This window comes from Schistosoma haematobium, chromosome ZW (assembly GCF_000699445.3).
Source record: "Schistosoma haematobium chromosome ZW, whole genome shotgun sequence".
NCBI classification, from domain to species: Eukaryota; Metazoa; Platyhelminthes; class Trematoda; order Strigeidida; family Schistosomatidae; genus Schistosoma; species Schistosoma haematobium.
The window spans coordinates 86,708,385-86,732,629 of record NC_067195.1 but is presented as its reverse complement, the minus strand read 5'-3'; the positions used below and the strand labels follow the sequence as shown (position 1 = coordinate 86,732,629).

General features: G+C 39.3%; 2 protein-coding genes across 3 annotated transcripts; one reads left to right on the top strand and one right to left on the bottom strand.

Moving 5' to 3' along the window:
* Nucleotides 1-3,766: 3,766 nt before the first annotated feature.
* MS3_00004644 (uncharacterized protein) lies at nt 3,767-5,464 on the top strand. Its single transcript, XM_051212589.1, has one exon. The coding sequence runs from the start codon at nt 4,172-4,174 to the stop codon at nt 5,057-5,059; it is 888 nt and encodes a 295-aa protein (XP_051072780.1). The 5' UTR covers nt 3,767-4,171; the 3' UTR covers nt 5,060-5,464.
* A 3,295-nt stretch (nt 5,465-8,759) lies between these two features.
* Nucleotides 8,760-17,278, bottom strand: TRUB2_1 (TruB pseudouridine (psi) synthase 2). Of its 2 annotated transcripts, XM_012944470.2 has the most exons (7): nt 16,834-17,278; nt 15,857-15,989; nt 15,694-15,813; nt 15,569-15,649; nt 15,381-15,530; nt 13,288-13,641; nt 8,760-10,925 (listed from the first exon to the last, which is right to left on the bottom strand). In XM_012944470.2, the coding sequence occupies exons 2-7, from the start codon at nt 15,987-15,989 to the stop codon at nt 10,504-10,506; spliced, it is 1,260 nt and encodes a 419-aa protein (XP_012799924.1). In that variant the 5' UTR covers nt 16,834-17,278; the 3' UTR covers nt 8,760-10,503. The 2 variants fall into 2 exon arrangements, with proteins under 2 accessions (XP_012799924.1, XP_051072779.1); XM_051212588.1 differs by having other exon boundaries at nt 8,760-13,641; nt 16,920-17,278.
* Between the last annotated feature and the right edge of the window lie 6,967 nt (nt 17,279-24,245).

Sequence of the window (24,245 nt, the reverse complement as noted above, 5' to 3'; positions counted from 1 at the left end):
CACTTGAGCCTTACCAAAGTCGTCCTCCACTAATGATGAAGCAGTACTGTCTCCCCATAGAGCAGGAATATTTCCTTTTCTCCTTGTCCTTTGGTTTATATAGGAATACAAGCGTTTAGGACATTCTATGGATTCCTTAACAAGTTTTTCTTCGTACAGTTTTCTAGACTTACGGAGGGTCGAGGCACAAGTGTTCCGAGCCTTTCGATACTGAGATTTTGATTCATCAGTCCCCAGTAACCTAAATCTATCCCACATTTTCCTTTTCTTACGGAGAAGGATACGGACCTCCGTACTGAACCATGGTGGTGAGTTTTTCGGCCCTTTGGTATAGTTCAAGGGATATGAGGTGTGGTAACTTTTAAGTATGAATTTCGAAATGCGTCCCAGGCCGTTTCAATGGAGGACTCTGGGTCTATTGTCCAATCTATTAACGATGCTGAATGCATGATGTCTGGTATGTTTGCTTTCCAGACGTTGGGTCTGGATTGGACTGACGCGTGCTTGTGATTGACAGTTATATGGAAGTCCAAAGTTAAAACTGCGTGATCACTTTTACCTAGGAGTGGCATATAATGGAGGTTTGCAACATCATCCTCATAGTGAGTCAATATAAGATCTAGTAAGGATGATTCAGTGTCCGGGTTGTACCTAGTCGCTTCTTCACATGTTGCACTAAGGCACATGTGATAATCACATCAACTAGTTCCCGTTGAAGGAATTTTCTGACGATTCAATTCGCGGTTTTACCCAGTCTACCATTGGTGCATTAAAGTCCCCTAGGATTAGATATCGACCACTTTGGGACCAAGTATTGAGACTGCTTAACAGGATCCCATTTGTCTCACAGCTTGGACTGCGATAGACCAAACCAATCAGCAGCTCTTGTCCCTTGCATTTTAAGCGAAGACTAACTAATTCACACGTCCCACTCTCATGGGATACACTACCGAAAATGGCAAATGGGATAGCATTCCTAATGAATAGAGCTACTCCCCCTCCTTTGCGCTTTTGTGTTCTGTCGGCCCTTACTAACGTAAAGCCCTCGAAATCAAGTTCTATACTATCTATATCCTGTGTCAGCCAGGTTTCTGTTACTGCGATTATGTCTGGCTTTGTAGAGTCAATCTGTACACCTAGTTCCGATCGCTTATTAAGTAAGCTTCATGCATTGGTGTAACAGATCCGAAGCCTGTTTAGGTGCCTTCGTGCTTCACCCAGAGTGGCTTCGGCATCATTCTCTGTCGAAATCTCACAACCCGAAAATTTACAATTTTCAGGTCCTTTTCGCCAGCGTCTAACCTATGTTGTAGTTCTTTCTCGGCTTCCCGTCTTTTAACACGGTCTGCCAACGGTAGGTCCTTTCGGATAAAGACTCCTGAACCCTTTAATTTGTGTCCATTTTGTAAAATTAGGTGACGTTCGTTCGAAGATTTGAATACTACTTTAAGCAGTCTGGAATGATTTGGTTTCGAGTCCGTTAGACTCCCTAGTCTGTACACCTTTAGCAAGGTGACCCCAGTCATATTTTGAGGCATGAGTTGATTAAACAGCTGCCTAATCAGTACAATGTCATGCTCAAAACGAGCTTTAGGTTCAGAGCTCTCGCTCTCCTTGATTCTATGAAAAATAGCTGATCTGTCGCTATGATCAGCTTTCGATTTCTCAACTACTTTTACGGGGGCAGGGTTCCCTTTTATATCCCTACTTTTCTTCCTTACAACCTTTACCCATTCGTCAACGGTGCTGGTAGAAGCAATAACAGTTGCGTCAAACCTAGTGTTGGATTTCGGGGGGTTGTCGACGACCTGAGAGGTCGGGTTATGTTTACCGTTTGAAACCGATCGAGCCTTGCGATTGCGGCTTTTAGGTGTTTCCTGTTGGATCCCATCTGGGAGACGGGAAACAGACGACCCTACTTTTCTTGAGCTTTTGTTTAAGGCAGGCCACTTTGGGGACTGCTTTTCCTTCTTTGACGGGCGTGAGTCATCTACCACCAGACTAACCTTAGTTTCCTTTACGTTGATTTGCGTGTCGACAGATCGAGTGCTGTTTGACGCGTTCCGACTATGCTTGCTAAAACACTTCTTTGCAGCATCAACCAGTGAGATGGCCTTGGTTAACAAGCTGTTTGCATCCGAGCAGCACTGTTGACAAAGCCACACACAACCCTTCTTACTGAACCGTTTGAAAGCAGCAGGCGTTAAGTTCGTGCAAACCTCGTGGTACCAGCCTTCGCACTCGTCGCACTGCATGCCGCTTTCAACAGGATAGCGACAACCCGGACGTTGATAACTGCTTTTTTTACACTGTCCGGTCATTTAGGAGGGGTTCTTTTTCAAGACGCGATGATACTCAGAAACAAAAATAATAATCAATGACCAAAAGTGAAGAACTGTAGATTGCTAGGACCAAAAGTACTAACAGATACAGTTGAAAAAGAGGTACTCAAGAGTACCAACGACAAAACTAATTGAGAGAACAGTAAAAACGATACTCTAGTCGAATACTTTAACTGAAATAAATTCAATTAAAGTGAAAACAGTAGTCTTGATACATAATAAACGATCAAAACAAACAAATTTACTCAGCGAGGAAAAATACCACTGTCCTTTTTAAATAACGCAAAAACTGAACTGTACGTTGGCATGAATGTTATGCTGCATTCTTCAACCCTCAATTACTCCGAGAAGAAATACAGAAAAGTGTATAAGAAGCTTTTTTAAAAGAACAAAGGTATATACTTAAACCTGGAAGGTAAGATATCGTTCTTTCACACTTCTCGAAACTACGATGAGTTTATTAGCAGTTTAGTCCGAGTCACAAACAGCGACAATTGACTCTTTAAATTATAGCTTTGATGTGTATTTAGCTGACAATTACCTCCCAAAATATGAGCACCTGCCCACTAAATATGCTCAAATAAGCTTCAGAACAATTTGTTTTTGGGATCTACTTTCTAATTGTGGAGCTCTTAGTTGAGAAGTTCCATAAATCCCTTCTTGTTCCTTCTGAATATTCAGAATATTCGGTTTAAGGAACGCATCTCATACGTGTGAGACATTTTTCAACGAGATGTGTTTTTTTCTATAGGGTACCTTGTAGTGGTTGGCGACATGTCAAGCCCACATAGGTTATTCTAACTTCTGGACAGACCAATCTACTCATTCTTCTCCAGCCAAACTAATCGATCAATTTGTCTTCAATCCGAAAGTTTATTCTGTAGTGCAGCCCCACTTAGACGAGCCAAAACCAGGGTTTCTAAGTTGTTAGGCCCTAAAGGCTGATCTTTTGGCAGAACAGTGTTTTTAAGCATTTCAACCAACCTGCTGACTGCGGTGGACAGATGGACAATAATCTTTAGTCACTTAAGGAGAGTTGATATTATTCGCATTTACTTCTCAGAAGTTATTGATAGGGTCAACTACATATGTTTCATCAGGAGTGTTATGTCCGAGTGGAGATTAAATTACAGGTAACTCCCGAGGACTATTAATGGACTAATATTCTATAAATATTCTTATTGTATAATTATTCAACAATTACATTACATATATTTATATTCCTCTTATTATAAGCTTTATTTTGACCTATAACTTATTATTGTACGATTTACGGTTCTTAAGTTATGTTCAGTTTATTAACTACTGCCTCCCACATTCACAGCCACTTTTTGGGCTTATTTGTGTACAAATATTATTTCCTATTTTATGGTACGTTGCGGTCTGTGTGATTGATATATAAACTAAGTATGCCTGAAATAAACGATCTGCTCTGATTCTGGTCTGATCTGCCCTGATTCGGAAGCTGGTATCTTGTTCTGGACTCAAGTGGAAGGGCTCGTAGGACATAGGACCAATAAGGACACTAAACTGCCCACACCGGTTAAACGTCATTGGTTGGCCTAGTGTGAAGATTCGTATAAGTCGTATCCGGATTGGTAGATAAGTCGTGTGATCGAAAAGTCAGACATCCAAGGTCATAACAATTGGCGACGGGGATTTTGGCAAAAACAAAATAATTGGGAGACGCAAGGTCATAACAACTGGCGACGGGGATTTTGGCAACAAAGAAATAATAATAATACAAGTGGTGACTCAGATTTTGGAAATAAATTAGCTGTATAATTGCCGGTGATTTTTGGAGCTAATATTATTGGCAAAAAAAAAAAATGTCGATTTCTTTCGAACAGTTGCGGTTAATATTACAGCACCAGCAGAAGATGTTTGCCTTGCAACAAGAGCTATTTATAACAGTTTTGGGCAGACTTTGCATTCAAGCAGAAAATAAGAAATCTATATATCATGCAGATAATGGTGCAGCAATGGACAATTCAGAAGCATATCCTGTGGAGGATTCACATCCCCTTATACCTGAATCAGAACGTAATATTTGTAACGTATCCGGCTCACAGCAAGAAAATACTGTTCTAAATGCTCATGAAGTTGTGACAATACCAGATGATCAAGAACCAGATCCTGTAGATGAAGCCCAGAGTCCAGAATTGAATGAAACGCTACTGGTTCTGTCTAGCTCTGAAAATAAACTCCAGCTCGAACAAAATTGTGATCCACGTGCTATTAGTCGAGAAAGCTGTGGGGACTCGTATTCAGAAAATAACTGGAGCAACACGATGAACCCAATTGTACCAGATGTTACTCGAAATCACCGGAAGACAGAAATTGATATTGAGTCGACTTATCCGATTTCTAATGACAATGTACCAAATATTGGTTCTCAGAATAATACATATAATTTTAATGAAACTTCTTATAACAATGAAGAAAATATGTCGGCTGTTTCAAATGATGGTCAAAAATCTAATTTAATTTTGTTAGGCGTTGACTTTCTTAATGACTCATTATCTACTAACGAGATTCATAATGAATTTGGAAGTAATGACCTCAAGTCGATGGTCGTTCATCATCATCTAGTCATTTTTAGTGGATTCTCCAGTCAATACAAGAAACATGGTTTAAATAAAGTCCTACTAGTTGTAATTTGGAGCCATAAGGACCCAACATTATTTCGAGGAGGAGGAGAATGTCGAGGAATTTAAAGTCACATATGATTCTTTTTTTTTTAATCAGAATCTAAAGTTGGGTTTTTCAAAAAAAAAAAAGGGGGGAGGTGTTATGTCCGAGTGGAGATTAAATTACAGGTAACTCCCGAGGACTATTAATGGACTAATATTCTATAAATATTCTTATTGTATAATTATTCAACAATTACATTACATATATTTATATTCCTCTTATTATAAGCTTTATTTTGACCTATAACTTATTATTGTACGATTTACGGTTCTTAAGTTATGTTCAGTTTATTAACTACTGCCTCCCACATTCACAGCCACTTTTTGGGCTTATTTGTGTACAAATATTATTTCCTATTTTATGGTACGTTGCGGTCTGTGTGATTGATATATAAACTAAGTATGCCTGAAATAAACGATCTGCTCTGATTCTGGTCTGATCTGCCCTGATTCGGAAGCTGGTATCTTGTTCTGGACTCAAGTGGAAGGGCTCGTAGGACATAGGACCAATAAGGACACTAAACTGCCCACACCGGTTAAACGTCATTGGTTGGCCTAGTGTGAAGATTCGTATAAGTCGTATCCGGATTGGTAGATAAGTCGTGTGATCGAAAAGTCAGACATCCAAGGTCATAACAAGGAGGTTTAAACCATTAGGTGTCAAGAGACTGGCTTACTTCATAACTAAACGATCGAGATTTTAGAGTCAGGGTAATCGTAACATTTCTTTGGGCCACAGAATATCCTAGTAGGGGCCCTTAGGGCTTAGAACTAGGATTTATTCTCTCCTTGATTTATATAAGAGACCCTCCTCAGCAACTGTATTCTGACAGTAATTTTCACTGACGTGTAGCTTACAGCCAAAATGATAAGATGGAACTTCAAGAGGATCTGAGTTGACTTCAAGGTTGGGAAGATAACAACGGACAGAGATATGTTGCAGACTACAACCACAACTTTGATAGCCACCTTTCAGATGCATTCCAAGTTGGAAAGGATCTATAGGTGCTAGTACCCTACTGTCTGAGGTCTTACATCAACTTCAACAAAAATGCCTACCGAGCAAATCTTGCACTGGTAAAGTTGAAGTACATTTTCGGCAGGTCCGATGGAAGAATTTCCTACATAATTTCCAACAGTTTTATATGTCCCCATCTAGAGAACGGAAAGGTAGTGTTTCCTCCCTCACTCCAAAGAATAAGAACACGCTGGAACGTATTCAACGAGCCACGAAACCAGTTCATGGTATCAAATTCAAGTCTTATTAAGAGCACCTTCAATCACTGAACCTTTACGCATTAGAGGAAGGGCGTATTAGGGCTGACCTTTTAATGACGTAGAAAATCCTAAATACTTCTGAACATCCTCTTAAATACCTGCTTAAGCTTAGTCCCAACACAGCATACCCCAACCTACTTTAGGCACACAATTTACTACTCTTGGGCAATCAAAATCCGGAGTTCGCTAACGGCTGGGGTGGTCCAAGTAACTTCTCAGGAGTTCTTCAAGAAAAAACATGTAATATGCTTATGGACTCATGTCAGTATCCCGTTCTAAATCGCGAGCATTTTTTCTCTTTTACCGTCAAAAATACCCAGATCCCAGAATGGGGATATCGGTGATTCACTACTACTGGCTACGGGAGCCCGCTAGGCGAAAGCTTCCTCTATTCCGTTCATAAAAATTAGAGCCATATGAATTCCGTTAAGATGAGGACGAAAGAAAGTGAAGTTTTCAGTCTCCCGTCCTATCCTTTAAAAGACAGTGAGACAGGATGCCACTATGGTGTCCTATCTAAACTTAAATCATACGACCCACTTTATTATGTGCAACGATGTCTCGCAAACCGGAGACAGTTTTCCAAAAGAAATTCAACAACGTTACCAAACATTTAGTGCTCTTTTTCAACCGATTATTGCCCGACAAACACGCAGCCTAGCCTAAGGGGTTGGATTACTGTCGATGTATTTAGTTGCCAAACATTTCAGACCCTCATTACAAGGACGTGAGTTTACCATAATTACCGGTTATCAACCCTCACGTTAATTCTTCACCGTACGATCAGCATTCGCCTCGAAAAGCTAGACAACTAAACGACAACTTCCATTTCTAAACCGACTCCCGGTTCATCAGGGGACACACTAGTATCATAGCATATACCTTATCATGAAGAGAAACCAACACTCTAATATGACAAAAGGATATCAATCTTGAAAACATGGCTAATTAACAAGCATATGACACATACTGGAAAGAATCTTATCTGATATTCAAACATCTGTCATCTGCGATGTCTCTGATGGCAATAATCATCCTTTTATTCCAAAAATATTCCAACACCATGAGTTAACGAATCTCGGTATCCAAACAACTACAATTTTCATCATAGAATGTTTTGTTTACCCATGAATTAATCCTGATGTGAGAAAGTGGCGACCTAAGTATAATTTCAGCCTAGTAAGGTCTGACGTCAACCAAACAGCCAACTAAGCGAATTTCCGATACCTTATAGGCATTTAATACATAAACATTTTGATGTCTTCAGTCCCATTTCAACAATTAACTCTTATGCACGCACGTTTGCTGAAGATGAAAGATTGGGTGTGGCGTACCCAATAAGGAACATATCATCAGATTCAGCAGCCTCAATGTGTCTTGACAGCTGTACATCAAACTATGGAGTACTCCTACCCAGTTAAAGTTAAGGATAGGGATCTAGCATTTGAACTAACATCCAGAGTTATTACTAATTCCAATCTTCGTTCGTTTGGAGTTAACTGTACTATACAAATATCACCGCCCATTATGTCAACTATTAAATGTTCAGTACAGTATAATAACCCATTCAGTTACAAAAATTGGTGTTTTGCTAATGCAAGAACATTATTCTATTTCTTCTGGGAATATCGTATTTTCAAAAAGTACTACTTAACTTCGTTATAGCAGTGTGTTTCCAGTTATGAAAGTGTGCCTCAATTCACAATCAAAACACAATTTCAATCTGTTCAAGTGAAACAATCTGAGAGGGAACAAATCGATATGGCAGCATTTATAATCAGGACAAAGTAAAACAACGTAGAAATAGATAACGAGGATCTTAAAAAGTCAGTAGAAACGACTAAAAAACAAAGGCTACAATAAGAAATAAACTATAACCGTCTTATCTGGAATTAAAGGATCAAAGGAATGCATGTATGGAATCAAGGAGAGTGACTTCATCACAATTGATTGATCACTGGGTGGCGATCAATGTCATGCTTGTCTAGTCCTCATTAGTGCAGATCGAATGCTATCGATCATGTTGCCATGTGGCCACCAGTCTAGGTGACTCGACACTGTGGGCACTATATATTGAGATTAGATGGTGGTTGGAGGTAGTCGACAGGAAACCCTGAATGGCTCAGTGGTAACGTCTGACTGTGAAGCTGGGTGACACGAGATCGAATCCGCCAGGGAGCACCAGTTCCTTCAGGATTACAGGTACACCTTGCTGACGAGTCCCAAGTAGCACGGAACCCGGGTTTCCTGTCGACTACCTCCAACCACCATCTAAGAGTAACTTCATTTCAGAAAGCAAAACAACGAGTTACATCTAGGAGTTTGTACGTGAAGGGATTCCGTCAAACATTCATTCGAAAAGTCCTAAAAGGCTCTTAAAGTTATATCGATACCAGTCTTGTAAGATATTCAGTGAACTGGAATTATCATATCATACTCGATGTTAGATGCGTGCAGCACAAATGCTACAGTTTGTTAGCTGAAGCGGATTTTAAGTGATATTATGCATTTCTATCGCATCTCCCCTAATCCACTCATAATATGTAAAGACGAGCTGAGTAGAGTTTATCTTAGAGGAAGAGTATCATTCCTGCCGCTCTTCGTTAGACATTATCTAAGAGAGCGATATCTCTCCTAAGGTAAGCGGACATCACTCAGAGGTTTTCAGATGAGGAATTAGTCAAACACTGCAAATGGTTCTCCTGTTCGACTGTTTTACACGGAAATCAGATAGCAGGCAGTAGTTTCACAAAACTACTAGGAAATAAAAGTGGTGTACTTGATATCTTCACCAGAACCAAACTTCTTAAGATGACCAAGAGCTAACGCTAAATAAACCCTTCTTTTTCATGTACCAAATATTGAGTCTTACTCCAGGTTTCAAACGATTCAAAATATATAGTCTGGAGAAAACGCCATCACGTTCCCTAAAGATAAGAAGAGTATCTTACTCTTAAAGTCAGTTCAGAGGAACCAAAAAACGATTTAAACTTAGAAATGAAACCCGCTCAGTTAGATGAACCTAAACACGTGACAAGTACAATACAGAAAGAATAGATGGATACAATCATGATCTAACATATCCTATGTAAACTCAACAGTCCCTGTATGTGCCTCGGTTGCAAATTACAGCTAAGGTTAAAGTTGGAGAAGAAGGAACAGCAGGTAGTGGAACACTATACCAGAAACTATAGTAGTGGAACTCTCTACAGAACCTTGTGAAAAGTTCTAACACTCACTTTAGTCTCACAGACAGAGATTACTCGAAGTAATACTCCTCAATGACTCCATGTTAACTAGCATTTTTGTTCTATAGATTCAGTAGTGAATCTCTGTTATGCCTTGTTGAACCCATAACCCGCGTGAAGTCACCATTCAAAATCCTGGCCCTAAATTGCTACCAACACATAATGATATAATTTTCTTGGATTTTATTAATTAACTAATGTAGAATAGTTATCATTCAGTGCATACATACTTCACTTTCTACTTGGTTGTCATATGCATTTAAAAAAAATACTGGTGCTTATAGGCAATTTTCATTTACTGATAATAATTTTATATTCATTTATTTAAACACATAAACATTGGTACAAGGAGGCACCAAACAGATATGCGCCACATATATCATTCATTCGAATTGTGTGAGGGCTGGGATATTGCCCAGGTGCTCAAACCGAAGAAGATGGTTTTCTTAGAGGGCAACACCTCAAACCTTTCATCTAAAGGTCTAATCCACAAGACAGTGGAGCAACATAAGGATGCAGTCACATGGTAGCTCGTGATCAATAACTGGCTCATACGTCATTTGTTTCCGTAGGATCTTGGAGCCCATGTACACCATTGGTTTGGAATTAGGGTTTTCCAACTTTTCTAGGTGGATCCTCCGTATCCACTAACTCGGTTAAAACACCGGACGTTTGCTATTCGTCCTCTCAATTTTGGAAACAACTGTAATGCCGCGAGAAGTTAGTGAGTAGGACTGATAAGAATAAACAAGCAAAAGACTCTCAAAGTGAGTTTACCTAACATAATATAATCATTTCGTACAAAGGTTTACAAAACATTTTTTTCTAAATGATGATTTTCATAAACAGAAAGTTATAATACATGAAATTTATATACAATTAATATATTGAAACATTATGTACACATTGTAGGAATATACAAATAATAATCATCAATAATAATTAAGAATTTATTGGAATCATACGATATTTATATTGTTTAGTACATTCAAATCCTATTGAATATAATTGATTACATTGAAACAAATTCTCAAATACATGATAACCATATTTACCTTGTGTACGATTCATTAAACATTTTAATAAGTTCAAATCTTCTATAAAATCCATTTCTAATGGTATAGATAAATTTTTATCATGTTTTTTATATTGTATTAATATATCATTGATACATTGAATAAATTCATGATAAAATTCAATAGGTATATTATGTAAATGTTTCATAAGTAATGAATTTTCCGCTGTGATTGGTCCATGTCTAACTCGTCTAACTTTTGATAATAAAGTAGCTGTACGTAATTTTGGACCAAGATTAGCAACTAAATCAGTGAAAAACTTCAATGTTTCATGTGTAACTTGAATTTCTATTATTTTGTTTGTTTTTTTTTGAAAAAGAAGAACATGTGGAGGAATTGTGTAAACAAAATACTAATTTAAGTAATGCATTATTGCTATACAGTTTAAGAAGAAAAAAGACCAAGTTAGTCTATGTCCGCCTCCCACCAAATCAAACGACTTCTATGAGCTTACAGAAAGTTTTTTTCTTCAGTTAAGAATATCAACTAATACCAAAATCAGTAAGTCTTTTTGTAAGTAGTAAGTTTATCAGTAACATTTTGAACTTTTCATTACAATACGACAAAACTGCTATGTTGAAATACGTATTCGGTAAAGTTAAACCTATGGAACTGTTCTATATGAAGTTAATGTTTATATTTTTGTTATACAAACATTAAATACTAAAACTATTGTATTTTTGCATACTGAAACTTGTAAGATTTAGTTTGATACATAATTGTTGTATTTTTTTACGTTTTGATGTTATAGTTGTGTCTTTATGGGCCCCTAGAAATCACGTAAAATCTTAGCACTGTGCCAAACCAATGACCTTCGACCGGTATGAGCAGCCTAGCGTCTCATTGGTCTTATGTTCGCTTAACCCGTCCACTTGAATCCAGAACACCAATACCAGCTCTCACTATGCAAAGCATATGCGCACTGCTGAGGAGTCCCACAATAGGACGAAACGGCCGTCCAGTGCTTCCAGGTTTTCAATTGTGAGGGTCTAACATCAATCACTTCATGATCTCAATCAAAAATATTTTAAATATACTGGGTTTATATTAATGAACTAATATTACTTAAATATTCTTATGGTATAAATATTCAGCAACTAGATTATGTATATATTCCCCCTGCCATAAGCTTTATTTTGATTTATATTTTATTATTGTACGATTTACTGTTCTTAAGCTATGTTCAGTTTACTGACTACTGCCTCCCACGTTCACAGCCACTTTTTGGCTTTATTGTGTATGAATGTTATTTCCTATTTTATAATGTGTTGCGGTTTGTTTGGTTGATATATAAACCCAGTATGTCTGAAATAAATGATTCGATTCGCATATTGGAAGCTGGTATTTGTGTTCTGGACTCAAGTGGACGGGTTAGGCGAACATAGGACCAATAAGGACGCTAGGCTGCTCATACCGGTCGAAGATCATTGGTTTGGCACAGTGCTAAGATTTTATAAGTCGTATTTTGAAAGGTGGATAAACCACGTGATAACTAGCCGGACATAAAGTCACAACACTTTGGATCAATGGGCCTCAACACACACAAGGGGAAAACCAAGATCCTGAAATATAATACGAAGAATAGCGACCCAATCACACCTAATCAGGAAACTCTGCAGGATGTTGAAATTTTCACGCACCTGGACAGTATCATCGATGAACAATGAAGACCCGATGCAGACGTAAAGGCGAGGATTGACAATATAAGGGCAGCATTCCTACAGTTGAAAAACATACGGAACTAGAAATAGCCATCAACCAATATCAAAGTCCCATTGTTCAATGCGAACATTAGGACGATTCTACTGTAGGGAGCTGAAAATTGGAGAACTACTACAACCATCATCAAAGAGGCACAGGCATTTATAAACAATTGTCTTCACAAGATACTCAATGTCGATTGTTGACCGGGCACCATCAGCAGTAGCCAACTGTGTGAGAGAATATACCAACTCCCAGCTGAAGAGGAAACTAGGGAAAGATGGTGGAGGTGGATAGAACATGCATTGTGGAAATCACTAAACTGCATCAAGAGATGAGCCCTAACTTGGAATCCTGAAAGGAAACTGAAAAGAGGAATGGCAAAGAATACACTGAGTCAAGAATCGGAAGCAGACATCAAAAGGATAAATAGTAACTGGAAAGAATTGTCTAAAACAGAGTTTGATGGAGAATGCTGATCGGTGGCCTATGCTCCTTCATGAGGGGTGACAGGCGTAGGTAAGTGAGCTGGATACATATGAAATATGAAGTAAGTCACAGGAATCGTATATATTTTAATAGTATAACAGGGATATTGAGAACAAGAGTGAAAGAATGAGCAGAAACGTTTAGGCACTAAACTGGTGGGTACAGACATTTACATAGTACATTTGAATAACTGATTTGAAGCCTAATAATGAAAACAAAATTTAAGATTCTGAAGAAATAGAACATATTTGAGCTAATAGTAATCATAATCAAAAGTGAAAAACCAACTCCTGACATTCCACTGTACCTACCAAATGTTCATAACCAATGAAAGTATACGAAAAAATCTGATTCATTTTAATAATTAAGGAGAACAACATTTTACAAAAACTACAGAATAAATATCTTAGCATTTTGTAAAACCCAAAAACTTCTGCGGATTAAATAAAAATCAACATACCAATTGTAAAAAACGGAGGATCAAAATCCACACAACAAATCGCATTTACATAAGGTGCCATTCGCCTTCTTTCTTCTTCCCACTCATACTTACGATCAGGTAGTGTTTCGGGATTTCGATTTTCATCTGGCATTGAACGTTCCCATGGTGAAAGTAACTGTTCCTCTCCTTCATAATCTTCTACGCCGTGTGTGGGTTTTACCGGACGAAGATCACTGCCAGCTCTACGACCACACAGTGCTAGATATGCGTTTTGTGAATTAGGACGAAGTCCTGCTTGTAATAATCCAGAAGCATTGAATTGAGCTTGTAGTCCAACAAGAACCTGATCTATTTTGCATTTTTGAACATGTCCTGATACAAAAGAAAAACCATTAAATGGTTGAAATCATACACATTCACATTTACGGAACGGGCACTAACAAACTAATATTTAGTTGATTAAGTTGTGAATAAGGTGGGCATGTTGCCATTTAGATTAATGACTTGAAACTCCATAGTTCATATTTATAACTGCGATACAGTGCGATTAACTCTAGTGGCTTTAAGTGTTATAACTGAGCAGAAACTAATACAGCGCAACGTAAGGCAGAAGACTAAGACAACAGAAAATTTATGCACTAAAAATATATCTGAATTCACATTTTGCTGATATTAGTCAACATAGAAATTTGAATTAATTGAACTGGGCAGTCCTAGACGTTTAGATCAATAACAATGTATGAACACAATTTTCAATACCACAGGATTGAAATGTTAGAACTAACAAGTGTAACTAATTTACTGGGTTATGTGATTACTTCTTCCTCACACAACTTACCAGCTGATTTCAATCCGTAATGAGAACCAATTTTATAACAGAAACTAATGGTCAATAAATGTAGGTTACATAAAATGACTAAATATTACCAATTTTGTAATATAACAGTCACCTTTTTTTCTTTTCATAGGCTAAGAACATGTTTCCCGTTTGAAAACAGGAAAACAATATACACCATGGCATGTACGAATAATAGTTGTGAGGTTCTCAAAAGTATAGCGGTTAATTGATATATTGGGAATGAATTCGATTGATTATGTGCTGGACACTGGACTATCCGATAATAGACACTCGATACACAGATCGGCATAAATTAACTCTAGACTGGTCACTCGATGAGTTGATCGATAGAAAGATCACAATACTTAATCATGTGATGCACTCTACTCAATTATCTGACAACCGATTGAAAACCAGATAAAACCACACGATAGTTTACAGACACAAAGTTACGAGCAGTTAGTAAGCGGAACACAAGTGAAATCAGTCTTACATAAACTCATGGCTAATATAGCTAGATATATCAGTCTTCGTTCACTAGGTAGTCATGGCTTACTTTAACCTACGCATCATCAACGCATGCGCTATGTATTACGTTTTAAAATGAAAGTGTTCGCATGATATTATTTAAATTTCGGTTGGATTACTCACAAACTGTTATATATCACCTAGACCGAGTTAATCCTTCTAGGCCATGTAGATAAGAAAACCTTCTGGTTAGTCATACAATGTATACAGAGATCTCAGTCAGTCAGCTACAACGTAGGACCAGGCACATATATGCATCGGTTCAAGTTGCCAGAGATCTAGTCTTGCATACATGTATGTACGTGAATAGATTTTCGGCTTTATGTACTTTTCACCCGAAATTCGATCACAATGCTACTAGATCACCTTTTTTACATACTTTTGAGCTATACTGAAAGAGATTTTGCCGAAAAGGCAGATTTCGCAATCATATTAGTCTAGCTTAATAATAAATGGTAACTGTGTCGAACTGACCCATTAACTCAACAATACACAAACACTATGTAATTTAAAGTGAGTGACCACATTAAGTAAATAATTAAGAAGTGAGACCGCAGGAACAAAGTGTTCAGGATTCAGCGAAACATAAAAACGAAAGTATTTATGCTATTGCGACCTGTCTGAAATAGTCTAACAAAGGTCTATTTTTTAATGGCCAACTCCAGGAAAAACAACCACAGATAGATGAGATTCCGAACAAAATTAAGAATTTATTCTTAAATATCATTTAGGAGTTATCACTCACTCCATGAAGCTCTTAGTAATGTTGTACTATTGGCTGTTCCATCAGTTGATGCACGTCCCATCATGCATGTTAAGTGATAGGTTTTAAGCCAAGAAGATTGTTCGAACTTATCAGCATAATTGTAAATACCATCTTCTCCAATACCATAGACTATTAAATAAACAAACATAAATAAACACAAAACTCACCTTGCACACCAGACATAAAATCACTAAGGGGATCAATAGGATATAACATAACATCTCCTGGAAGAAAACGTTTACCCAATACTTGAATTAGATAAATAAATAAATGAAATACATTACTCAAGTACCAAGATCACTATCAACAATATCAGGTTCTGTAATTATTTTTGGTAGAGTACAGTTGACATCACCGGATGTCTGAATGATCGTTCTGATCGACTGTTTCTCAGCTGGAAGTGAATTAAAAGCTATTAGGAAAGAAAACAATTGATTTTATATAAAGTGACAAACCATCTGCCAAAGAGCATTTCACATTTCTGGTTAATTTTTCAACATTCAACCCAGGTGATTTATAAACGCATAATATTCCGTTCAGTAGATTGAACAGTTGAATACGTCCTGGATTGTACATAACCTTATTCATCTAGAACGAGTGGTTTTTAAATTAAAAGTTAAAACGGTCAAGAAATAATCAGTTTAAGAGTAAACTATACTTAATAACCTCACACAACGAAAAGAAATGCTTAAGTAGCAGTGTTATAAGTTGTTTAAGGTATCCATACTTTTGTTGCTCAAGAGATATGATGAAAATATCTGGTACCTTGGATTTTTTTATCAGAACACAATACTAAAATAGAAACACTATTGATCCACAAAACTATAGAAACTATGACTGGCTCACTTGAGACGACAGAAAGAAATACACTCACACGTAGAAGTATGGATGATGACCAGAACGAAAATGAAGACTTAGTAACAGTCACCAAGCTCAGATACCATAACACAATCAAAAGCATCCATCCGAACTACAAACCTTTCTCATCATTGCAGTGTCCAATCATGTTAGTTTCATCTTTCTGTAGATTTTCCATTATGTTGATGTCATGGGTGAAGTCTGATCCAGTGTTAATACGTACTAACTCAGAGAGCTCATAGAATGCCCTTAGTATGTGGTGAAAATAATCTGATGATTAGGACTAGAAGTTGACAAAATGAAACCCCGAACGCCTGACACTGTAGTGGTTCAGGCTTAACCAGAGGTACATTGTGTACTCCCAAGCTCCCAACTTTGGGGGTTTCCCCAAGTCTGGGGAAATTTTGGGGTTTTTGTGCCATTTCCCCAAAATTTACTATAGCGGCTTCTCCAAAATTTCCCCAAAATGTACCAAATTTTCCCCCAAAATTGGCAGCTTGGGATAGAATGAAGAGATGTGGAAAAGAGGAAAAAAGTGAGCCGACTACTCATTAAGCGTTAACAACGCACTTACATTTATAAAGGAAAGTAATAGACAGCAATAACACAAGCCTTAAATTAAGAAAAACTTGGGATCGTATCTCCTAGTAGGTAACCAACCCTGTTACAAAAAACGGCGCTTCAAGGGTATCGTCCACTGATGGAGGTTGCAAGCACTTGAAGGTCAAGCTGTTGTAAAACGATTGGTGCGTCACTTCGACAGTTTGTAAAGTTTTGCCGGAGCGGCCAAATTAATACATTTTTAGATTTGGATTGAGTTCAGCCACAATGTGTCTGATGACGTCCATCCTTCAAGTAACGAAAACGATGCCGTCGTGATGATGCATGATATCAGTCTCCCCTCGTTGAGTGGAATTCATTACCTTGTAGTGACCTACTTTTACCTAAAGAACGCGATTGATTTAATGGAAACAACCATTATTATAACCAATTGTACCAGTGATTATTTTACCGAGCTCGTTGGTTTAACTGTGCTAAAGACAGCCATATTACTACTCAATTACTCTCCATTACTTTTTCCGCGGATTGTGACCTCGTACGTTCGTACTCTTGCCAGCTGATTCCAATTGTACTCATTTTGGTCCGATCTCGGTATCCGTTCGATACCACGAGATCGCCAACGAAGTAAATCTGGTTACGCTCCATCTTCGCCTTCTGGTGTCTCTGGTATGCGTTTCCTTGTAGTGGTGTTCATAGTCAATCGCGACTCGACCTCACGCTACAACCTCAGCACGTGGTTGAGGCTCCATCCGTCGACCCTTTCAAGAGAAACTTGGATCAACTGAGAGACCACCATTGCCAGGACTAACACAGGCCATCAAGCCTCTTGTCCTTTCCAAACTGCAACTGAATGATTCGACGGGAAAGTCGATAGTCAGCTGACAAGTAATTTGTCTTCGGGTTGTGAACTTTCTGGAGTGTCCTCGCGAATTCTCTGTTTTGGAAGACAAGAAAAATGAGGGTATATCAGGCGCAAATGTGTCACTAAGCAATTTGAAAACTATAATCAAGTCGCCTCTAGTTCTACGATATGACAACAGGAAGAGGTTTAGCTAGGCCAGTCGAGAATCATACGAAAGCTTCACCATTCCGGGAATCAGCTTAGTCGCCGTTCTCTGAACCTTCTCCAAAAGTTCACTGTCCTTTTTTAAGCAGGGGCTAGCCGCCTGTATGCAGTACTCAAGTTTCGGAAGTACGAAGACCGTATACAAAGTCAAAAACGTTTTAGCCCTATGTATGGACGATAAGGTTCTAAAATCTTCGGCGGCTATTGCACGGCAGTGTGCAGTAGTCTTTAAGTCTTGGCTAACGATGACTCCTAAGTCATTATATGTCTGGACGACAGGTAGCTCAGAGTTATTCATCGTGCATGTATCTGTACCTTTATGACCGATATGCATCACAACACACTCGGAAGTATTTATCGGCAACTGCCATGTTTGAGACCATTCAGATAATTTCTTCAGGTCATTTTGTAGTTCTAAGTTATCACTCTTACATCGTATCGTTCTCCATATCTTGACATCGTCAGCATATAGCAAGACCGATGATGATAGGAGACAAGGAAGGTCATTTACATACAAGAGGAATAGCACTGACACCAAAACTCCGCCCTGGGGCACTCCACTAAGCACAGTTTCCCAGCTAGATAACTTTGAGTTCACCCTTACTCTTTGTTGACGCCCAACTAAGAAGTCTTTTATCCACATCAATAAATTGCCTCCAATTCCGACATTTCTTAGCTTATATAACAGCCGGTTGTGCGGAACTTTGTCAAAAGCTTTACTGAAGTCAATGAAGGCGACGTCTACAGGTAGCTTTTGGTCCTTAAGAGCGCACCAGCTTTCACGAGCCACTAATAAGTTAGTGAGACAAGAATAACCTATTCGGAAACCGTGCCGCTTCTCCGAGAGGATCCGGTTTTTATCGAGATACTTAAACAGCTTCTTCCGAATAATCTTTTCTAAGATTTTAACAACCACACTAGTTAGGCTAACGGGGCGGTAACTCTCAGTTTTGTGTTTCGTACTTGTTTTAAAGACAGGACTTACTATGGCGTTTTTCCAGTCTTTGGGTAAACGACCCTGGATTACGAACAGATTAAAGCATATACTTAAAGGGTTCGCTAAAGTAGTTCGAGAACACTTGAGCCTTACCAAAGTCGTCCTCCACTAATGATGAAGCAGTACTGTCTCCCCATAGAGCAGGAATATTTCCTTTTCTCCTTGTCCTTTGGTTTATATAGGAATACAAGCGTTTAGGACATTCTATGGATTCCTTAACAAGTTTTTCTTCGTACAGTTTTCTAGACTTACGGAGGGTCGAGGCACAAGTGTTCCGAGCCTTTCGATACTGAGATTTTGACTCATCAGTCCCCAGTAACCTAAATCTATCCCACATTTTCCTTTTCTTACGGAGAAGGATACGGACCTCCGTACTGAACCATGGTGGTGAGTTTTTCGGCCCTTTGGTATAGTTCAAGGGATATGAGGTGTGGTAACTTTTAAGTATGAATTTCGAAATGCGTCCCAGGCCGTTTCAATGGAGGACTCTGGGTCTATTGTCCAATCTATTAACGATGCTGAAAGCATGATGTCTGGTATGTTTGCTTTCCAGACGTTGGGTCTGGATTGGACTGACGCGTGCTTGTGATTGACAGTTATATGGAAGTCCAAAGTTAAAACTGCGTGATCACTTTTACCTAGGAGTGGCATGTAATGGAGGTTTGCAACATCATCCTCATAGTGAGTCAATATAAGATCTAGTAAGGATGATTCAGTGTCCGGGTTGTACCTAGTCGCTTCTTCACATGTTGCACTAAGGCACATGTGATAATCACATCAACTAGTTCCCGTTGAAGGAATTTTCTGACGATTCAATTCGCGGTTTTACCCAGTCTACCATTGGTGCATTAAAGTCCCCTAGGATTAGATATCGACCACTTTGGGACCAAGTATTGAGACTGCTTAACAGGATCCCATTTGTCTCACAGCTTGGACTGCGATAGACCAAACCAATCAGCAGCTCTTGTCCCTTGCATTTTAAGCGAAGACTAACTAATTCACACGTCCCACTCTCATGGGATACACTACCGAAAATGGCAAATGGGATAGCATTCCTAATGAATAGAGCTACTCCCCCTCCTTTGCGCTTTTGTGTTCTGTCGGCCCTTACTAACGTAAAACCCTCGAAATCAAGTTCTATACTATCTATATCCTGTGTCAGCCAGGTTTCTGTTACTGCGATTATGTCTGGCTTTGTAGAGTCAATCTGTACACCTAGTTCCGATCGCTTATTGAGTAAGCTTCGGGCATTAATGCAACAGATCCGAAGCCTATTTAAGTGACTTCGTTCTTCACCCAGAGTGGTTTAGGCATCATTTTCTGTCGAAGACTTACAACCCGAAAATTTACAATTTTCAGGTCTTTTTCGCTAGCGTCTAACCTAAGTTGTAGTTCTTTTTCCGCTTCCCATCTTTTTACGCGGTCTGCTAACGGTAAGTTCTTACGAATAAAAACTCCTGAACCCTTTAATCTATGTACATTCTGTAAAATTAACTCCTCCTGGAGTCCCTCCGGGGGCTACTGCCGGTCCCAAGCCCGGATAAAGGAGGAGGGTTTGGCATGGGGTTTGTGTCCCAATCCCGTAGAAAACTAACTCGCTAAAAAAACGCTAACCAAAAAAATTATTCGGAGTCGGGTCTTAATTTAGAAGAACTATGACGCCTCATGATGAAAGCCGAATTCCTTCGGAAGTTACGAGGCCGATGCCCCTTCTGACAACCAGAGCAACCATTTATTTAGGTACATGGAATGTTCGTACAATGTGGGACACCGGGAGAGCCTTCCAAATTGCTGCAGAAATGAGGAGATACAACCTAGAGGTGCTTGGGATCAGTGAAACACATTGGAAACAAGTTGGACAACAACGACTAACTTAAGGGGAGCTTCTGTTATACTCCGGCCATGAAGAAGTAAATGCCACACATACACAAGGAGTTGCATTGATGCTGTCCAAACAAGCGCAAAAGGCACTTATAGGATGAGAATCTCATGGACCAAGGATCATCAAAGCCTCCTTCAAAACAAAGAAAGAGGGCATTTCAATGAACATCATCCAATGCTATGTGCCTACCAACGACTACAATGAAGACGCTAAAGATCAATTCTACAATAGGCTGCAGTCAATCATCGAGAAGTGCCCAACAAAGGACCTGACCATTCTGATGAGAGATTTCAATGCCAAGGTTGAAGTGGACAACACTGGATATGAAGACATCATGGGACGACACGAACTGGGAGAAAGGAACGAAAATGGTGAGAGATTTGCAAATCTATGTGCCTTCAATAAACTAGTCATAGGCGGCACCATATTCCCACATAAACGCATTCACAAAACCACATGGACTTCACCGGATCACACTACACAAAACCAAATCGACCATATTTGCATCAACAAAACGTTCAGGAGGACTATAGAGGACGTGAGAACCAAGAGAGAAGCTGATATAGCATTAGACCATCACCTGCTGATCACCAAGATGAAATTGAAACTCAAGAAGCACTGGACAATGGGGCGGACAATATCACAAAAGTTCAATACGGCCTTTCTTCAGGATACTAACAAACTCAACAAATTCAAGATAGTCGTCAGCAATAAGTTCCAAGCCTTTCATGATCTACTCAATGGAGAAGGAACTACTGTGGAGAACAACTGGAAGGGGATCAAAGAGGCAATCACTTCAACATGTCATGAGGTCATGGATCACAAGAAGCACCATCACAAGGAATGGATCACTGTTGATACACTGGATAAGATTCAAGAAATGAGGAACAAGAAGGCAGCAATCAATACCAGCCGAACATGAGCAGAGAAAGACAAGGCAGAAGCTGAAAATGCAGAAGTAAACAAACAAGTGAAGAGAAGCATCAGAACTGACAAACGGAAATATGTGGAAGATTTAGCAACGACGGCGGAAAAGTCTGCAAGAGAAGGAAACATGAGACAACTGCATGACATAACGAAGAAACTCTATAGAAATCGACCAGTGAAAAGCAGGGAAGGCAAGGTAATCACCAACATTGAAGAACAACGAAACGGGTGGGTGGAACACTTCAATAAACTCTTGAATCGACCAGCCCCACTGGACCCACCCAATATCGAAATAGTACACAAGGACCTCCCAATCAATGTTGGCCCACCAACAATTGAAGAAATCATCATGGCCATCAGACAAATCAAGAGTGGCAAAGCAGCAGAACCAGACAACATTCCAACATACCAAAAGACTGGAAAGAATGACTTCTGGTCAAAATACCGAAGAAAGGCGATCTCAGCAAATGTGATAACTACAGGGGCATCACTCTTCTCTCAATACCGGGAAAAGTCTTCAACAGGGTATTGTTAAACAGGATGAAGAACTGCGTAGACGCTCAACTTCGTGACCAACAGGCAGGATTCCGTAAGGATAGATCGTGTACAGACCAAATCGCAACTCTACGGATCATTGTGGAACAATCAATTGAATGGCATTCATCACTCTACATCAACTTCATTGACTACGAAAGGGCATTTGATAGCGTGGACAGAACAACACTATGGAAACTTCTTCGACATTACGGCGTGCCTCAGAAGATAGTCAATATCATACAGAGTTCATATGATGGATTACACTGAAAAATCGTGCATGGAGGACAGTTGACAAAGTCATTCGAAGTGAAGACCGGTGTTAGGCAATATTGCTTACTCTCACCCTTTCTCTTTCTCCTGGTGATCGACTGGATCATGAAGACGTCAACATCTGAAGGGAAGCGCGGGATACAATGGACATCTAGGATGCAGTTGGACGATCTGGACTTCGCAGATGATCTGGCCCTTCTATCCCAAACGCAACAACAAATGCAGGAGAAGACGAACAGTGTGGCAGCAGCCTCAGCAGTACAAGGTCTCAATATACACAAAAGGAAAAACAAGATTCTCAGATACAACACAGCGTGCACCAATCCAGTCACAATTGACGGAGACGATTTGGAAGATGTAAAAACATTTACATATCTGGGCAGCATCATTGATGAACATGGTGGATCTGATGCAGATGTGAAGGCGCGGATCGGCAAAGCAAGAGCAGAATATTTACAACTGAATAACATCTGGAACCCAAAACAACTGTCAACCAACATCAAGGTCAGGATTTTCAATACAAATGTGAAGACAGTTCTACTGTATGGGGCGGAAACCTGGAGAACTACGAAATCCATCATCCAGAAAATACAGATGTTTATTAACAGTTGTCTACGCAAAATACTTCAGATCCGTTGGCCAAACACTATTAGTAACAACCTACTGTGGGCGAGAACAAACCAGATCTCAGCGGAGGAAGAAATCAGGAAGAAGCGCTGGAAGTGGATAGGAAATACCTTGAGGGAAGCACCCAACTACGTCACAAGACAAGCCCTCACATGGAATCCTCAAGGCCAAATGAAAAGAGGTAGACCAAAGAACACATTACGCCGAGAAGTGGAAATGGACATGAGAAAAATGAAGAAGAATTGGATGGAACTAGAAAAGAAGGACCAGGACAGAGTGGGTTGGAGAATGCTGACCGGCGGCCTATGCTCCATTAGGAGTAATAGGCGTAAGTAATTAAGTAAGCGCCAACCAGACTACAGTAAGCCCTGATTTTGAAGATATGATTCATCAGTAAGCTCATATCACTATTTGACAAGACCAAATACAATAACGCCGTTCCTTTGTTGGAGCAATACAAATATTTGTGCCCAAGATGCATATAAATGCGCACGGCCACGTTGATTGAAATAAACCAGAAGCTGAGTCAGGACGTCTAGATTAGCCTGGAGTGCACATACATCCCCTTCCTCTATCTTAGCTCTCCAGATTTCAACATCAGTGTAAAGTAGAATCACAAGCTTAACGAAACGCAGGAAGTCATCCAAACAAAATGCGAAAAGTAAAGGACCAAGAACAGAATCTTGGGGTGCTCCACTAGGTACTGTATTTAATCCCTAGTGTTTATCGGCGATCCAGTGAAAAGTCCTTAACATACTTCAACAGTGTCAGAAGTAGCAAAGAGCAGTGATTACCAGCTAAGGACAACTCAGAAGAGTTAATGGAGTTCTTCGATAGTGCGTTCGTGTCCAGAAGCGCTTTGCTGCCTATAAACACAGAACGTGAATTGAATTCTTCGCCAGTGATTGAAGCAATAACTAGGCATCTATCTGTACGATTGTAAAGGAACTGGAAAAAATAAGTTCTACCTTAGAAGATGAAGGATTGTGTTGAGATTTATGGATATATTAGAAGTGACTGAATGTTATATAGTAGTGGCACTGGTTTCTAACCATATGATCATTAAAGCTGAACATAGAATATCTGAGAAGACTTGCAATAGACTACGAGCACCTGAAG

What these genes read in the sequence shown, in the direction of transcription:
- MS3_00004644 (XM_051212589.1), top strand. Translation starts at nt 4,172, where the DNA reads ATGTCGATTTCTTTCGAACAGTTGCGGTTAATATTACAGCACCAGCAG.
- TRUB2_1 (XM_012944470.2), bottom strand. Translation starts at nt 15,989, where the DNA reads ATGAATAAGGTTATGTACAATCCAGGACGTATTCAACTGTTCAATCTA. An exon ending in GAAATGCTCTTTGGCAGATG is followed by an intron (nt 15,814 to 15,856) that starts GTTTGTCACTTT and finishes CTTTCCTAATAG; the next exon opens with CTTTTAATTCACTTCCAGCT. An exon ending in ATTACTAAGAGCTTCATGGA is followed by an intron (nt 13,642 to 15,380) that starts GTGAGTGATAAC and finishes CTTTTGTATCAG; the next exon opens with GACATGTTCAAAAATGCAAA.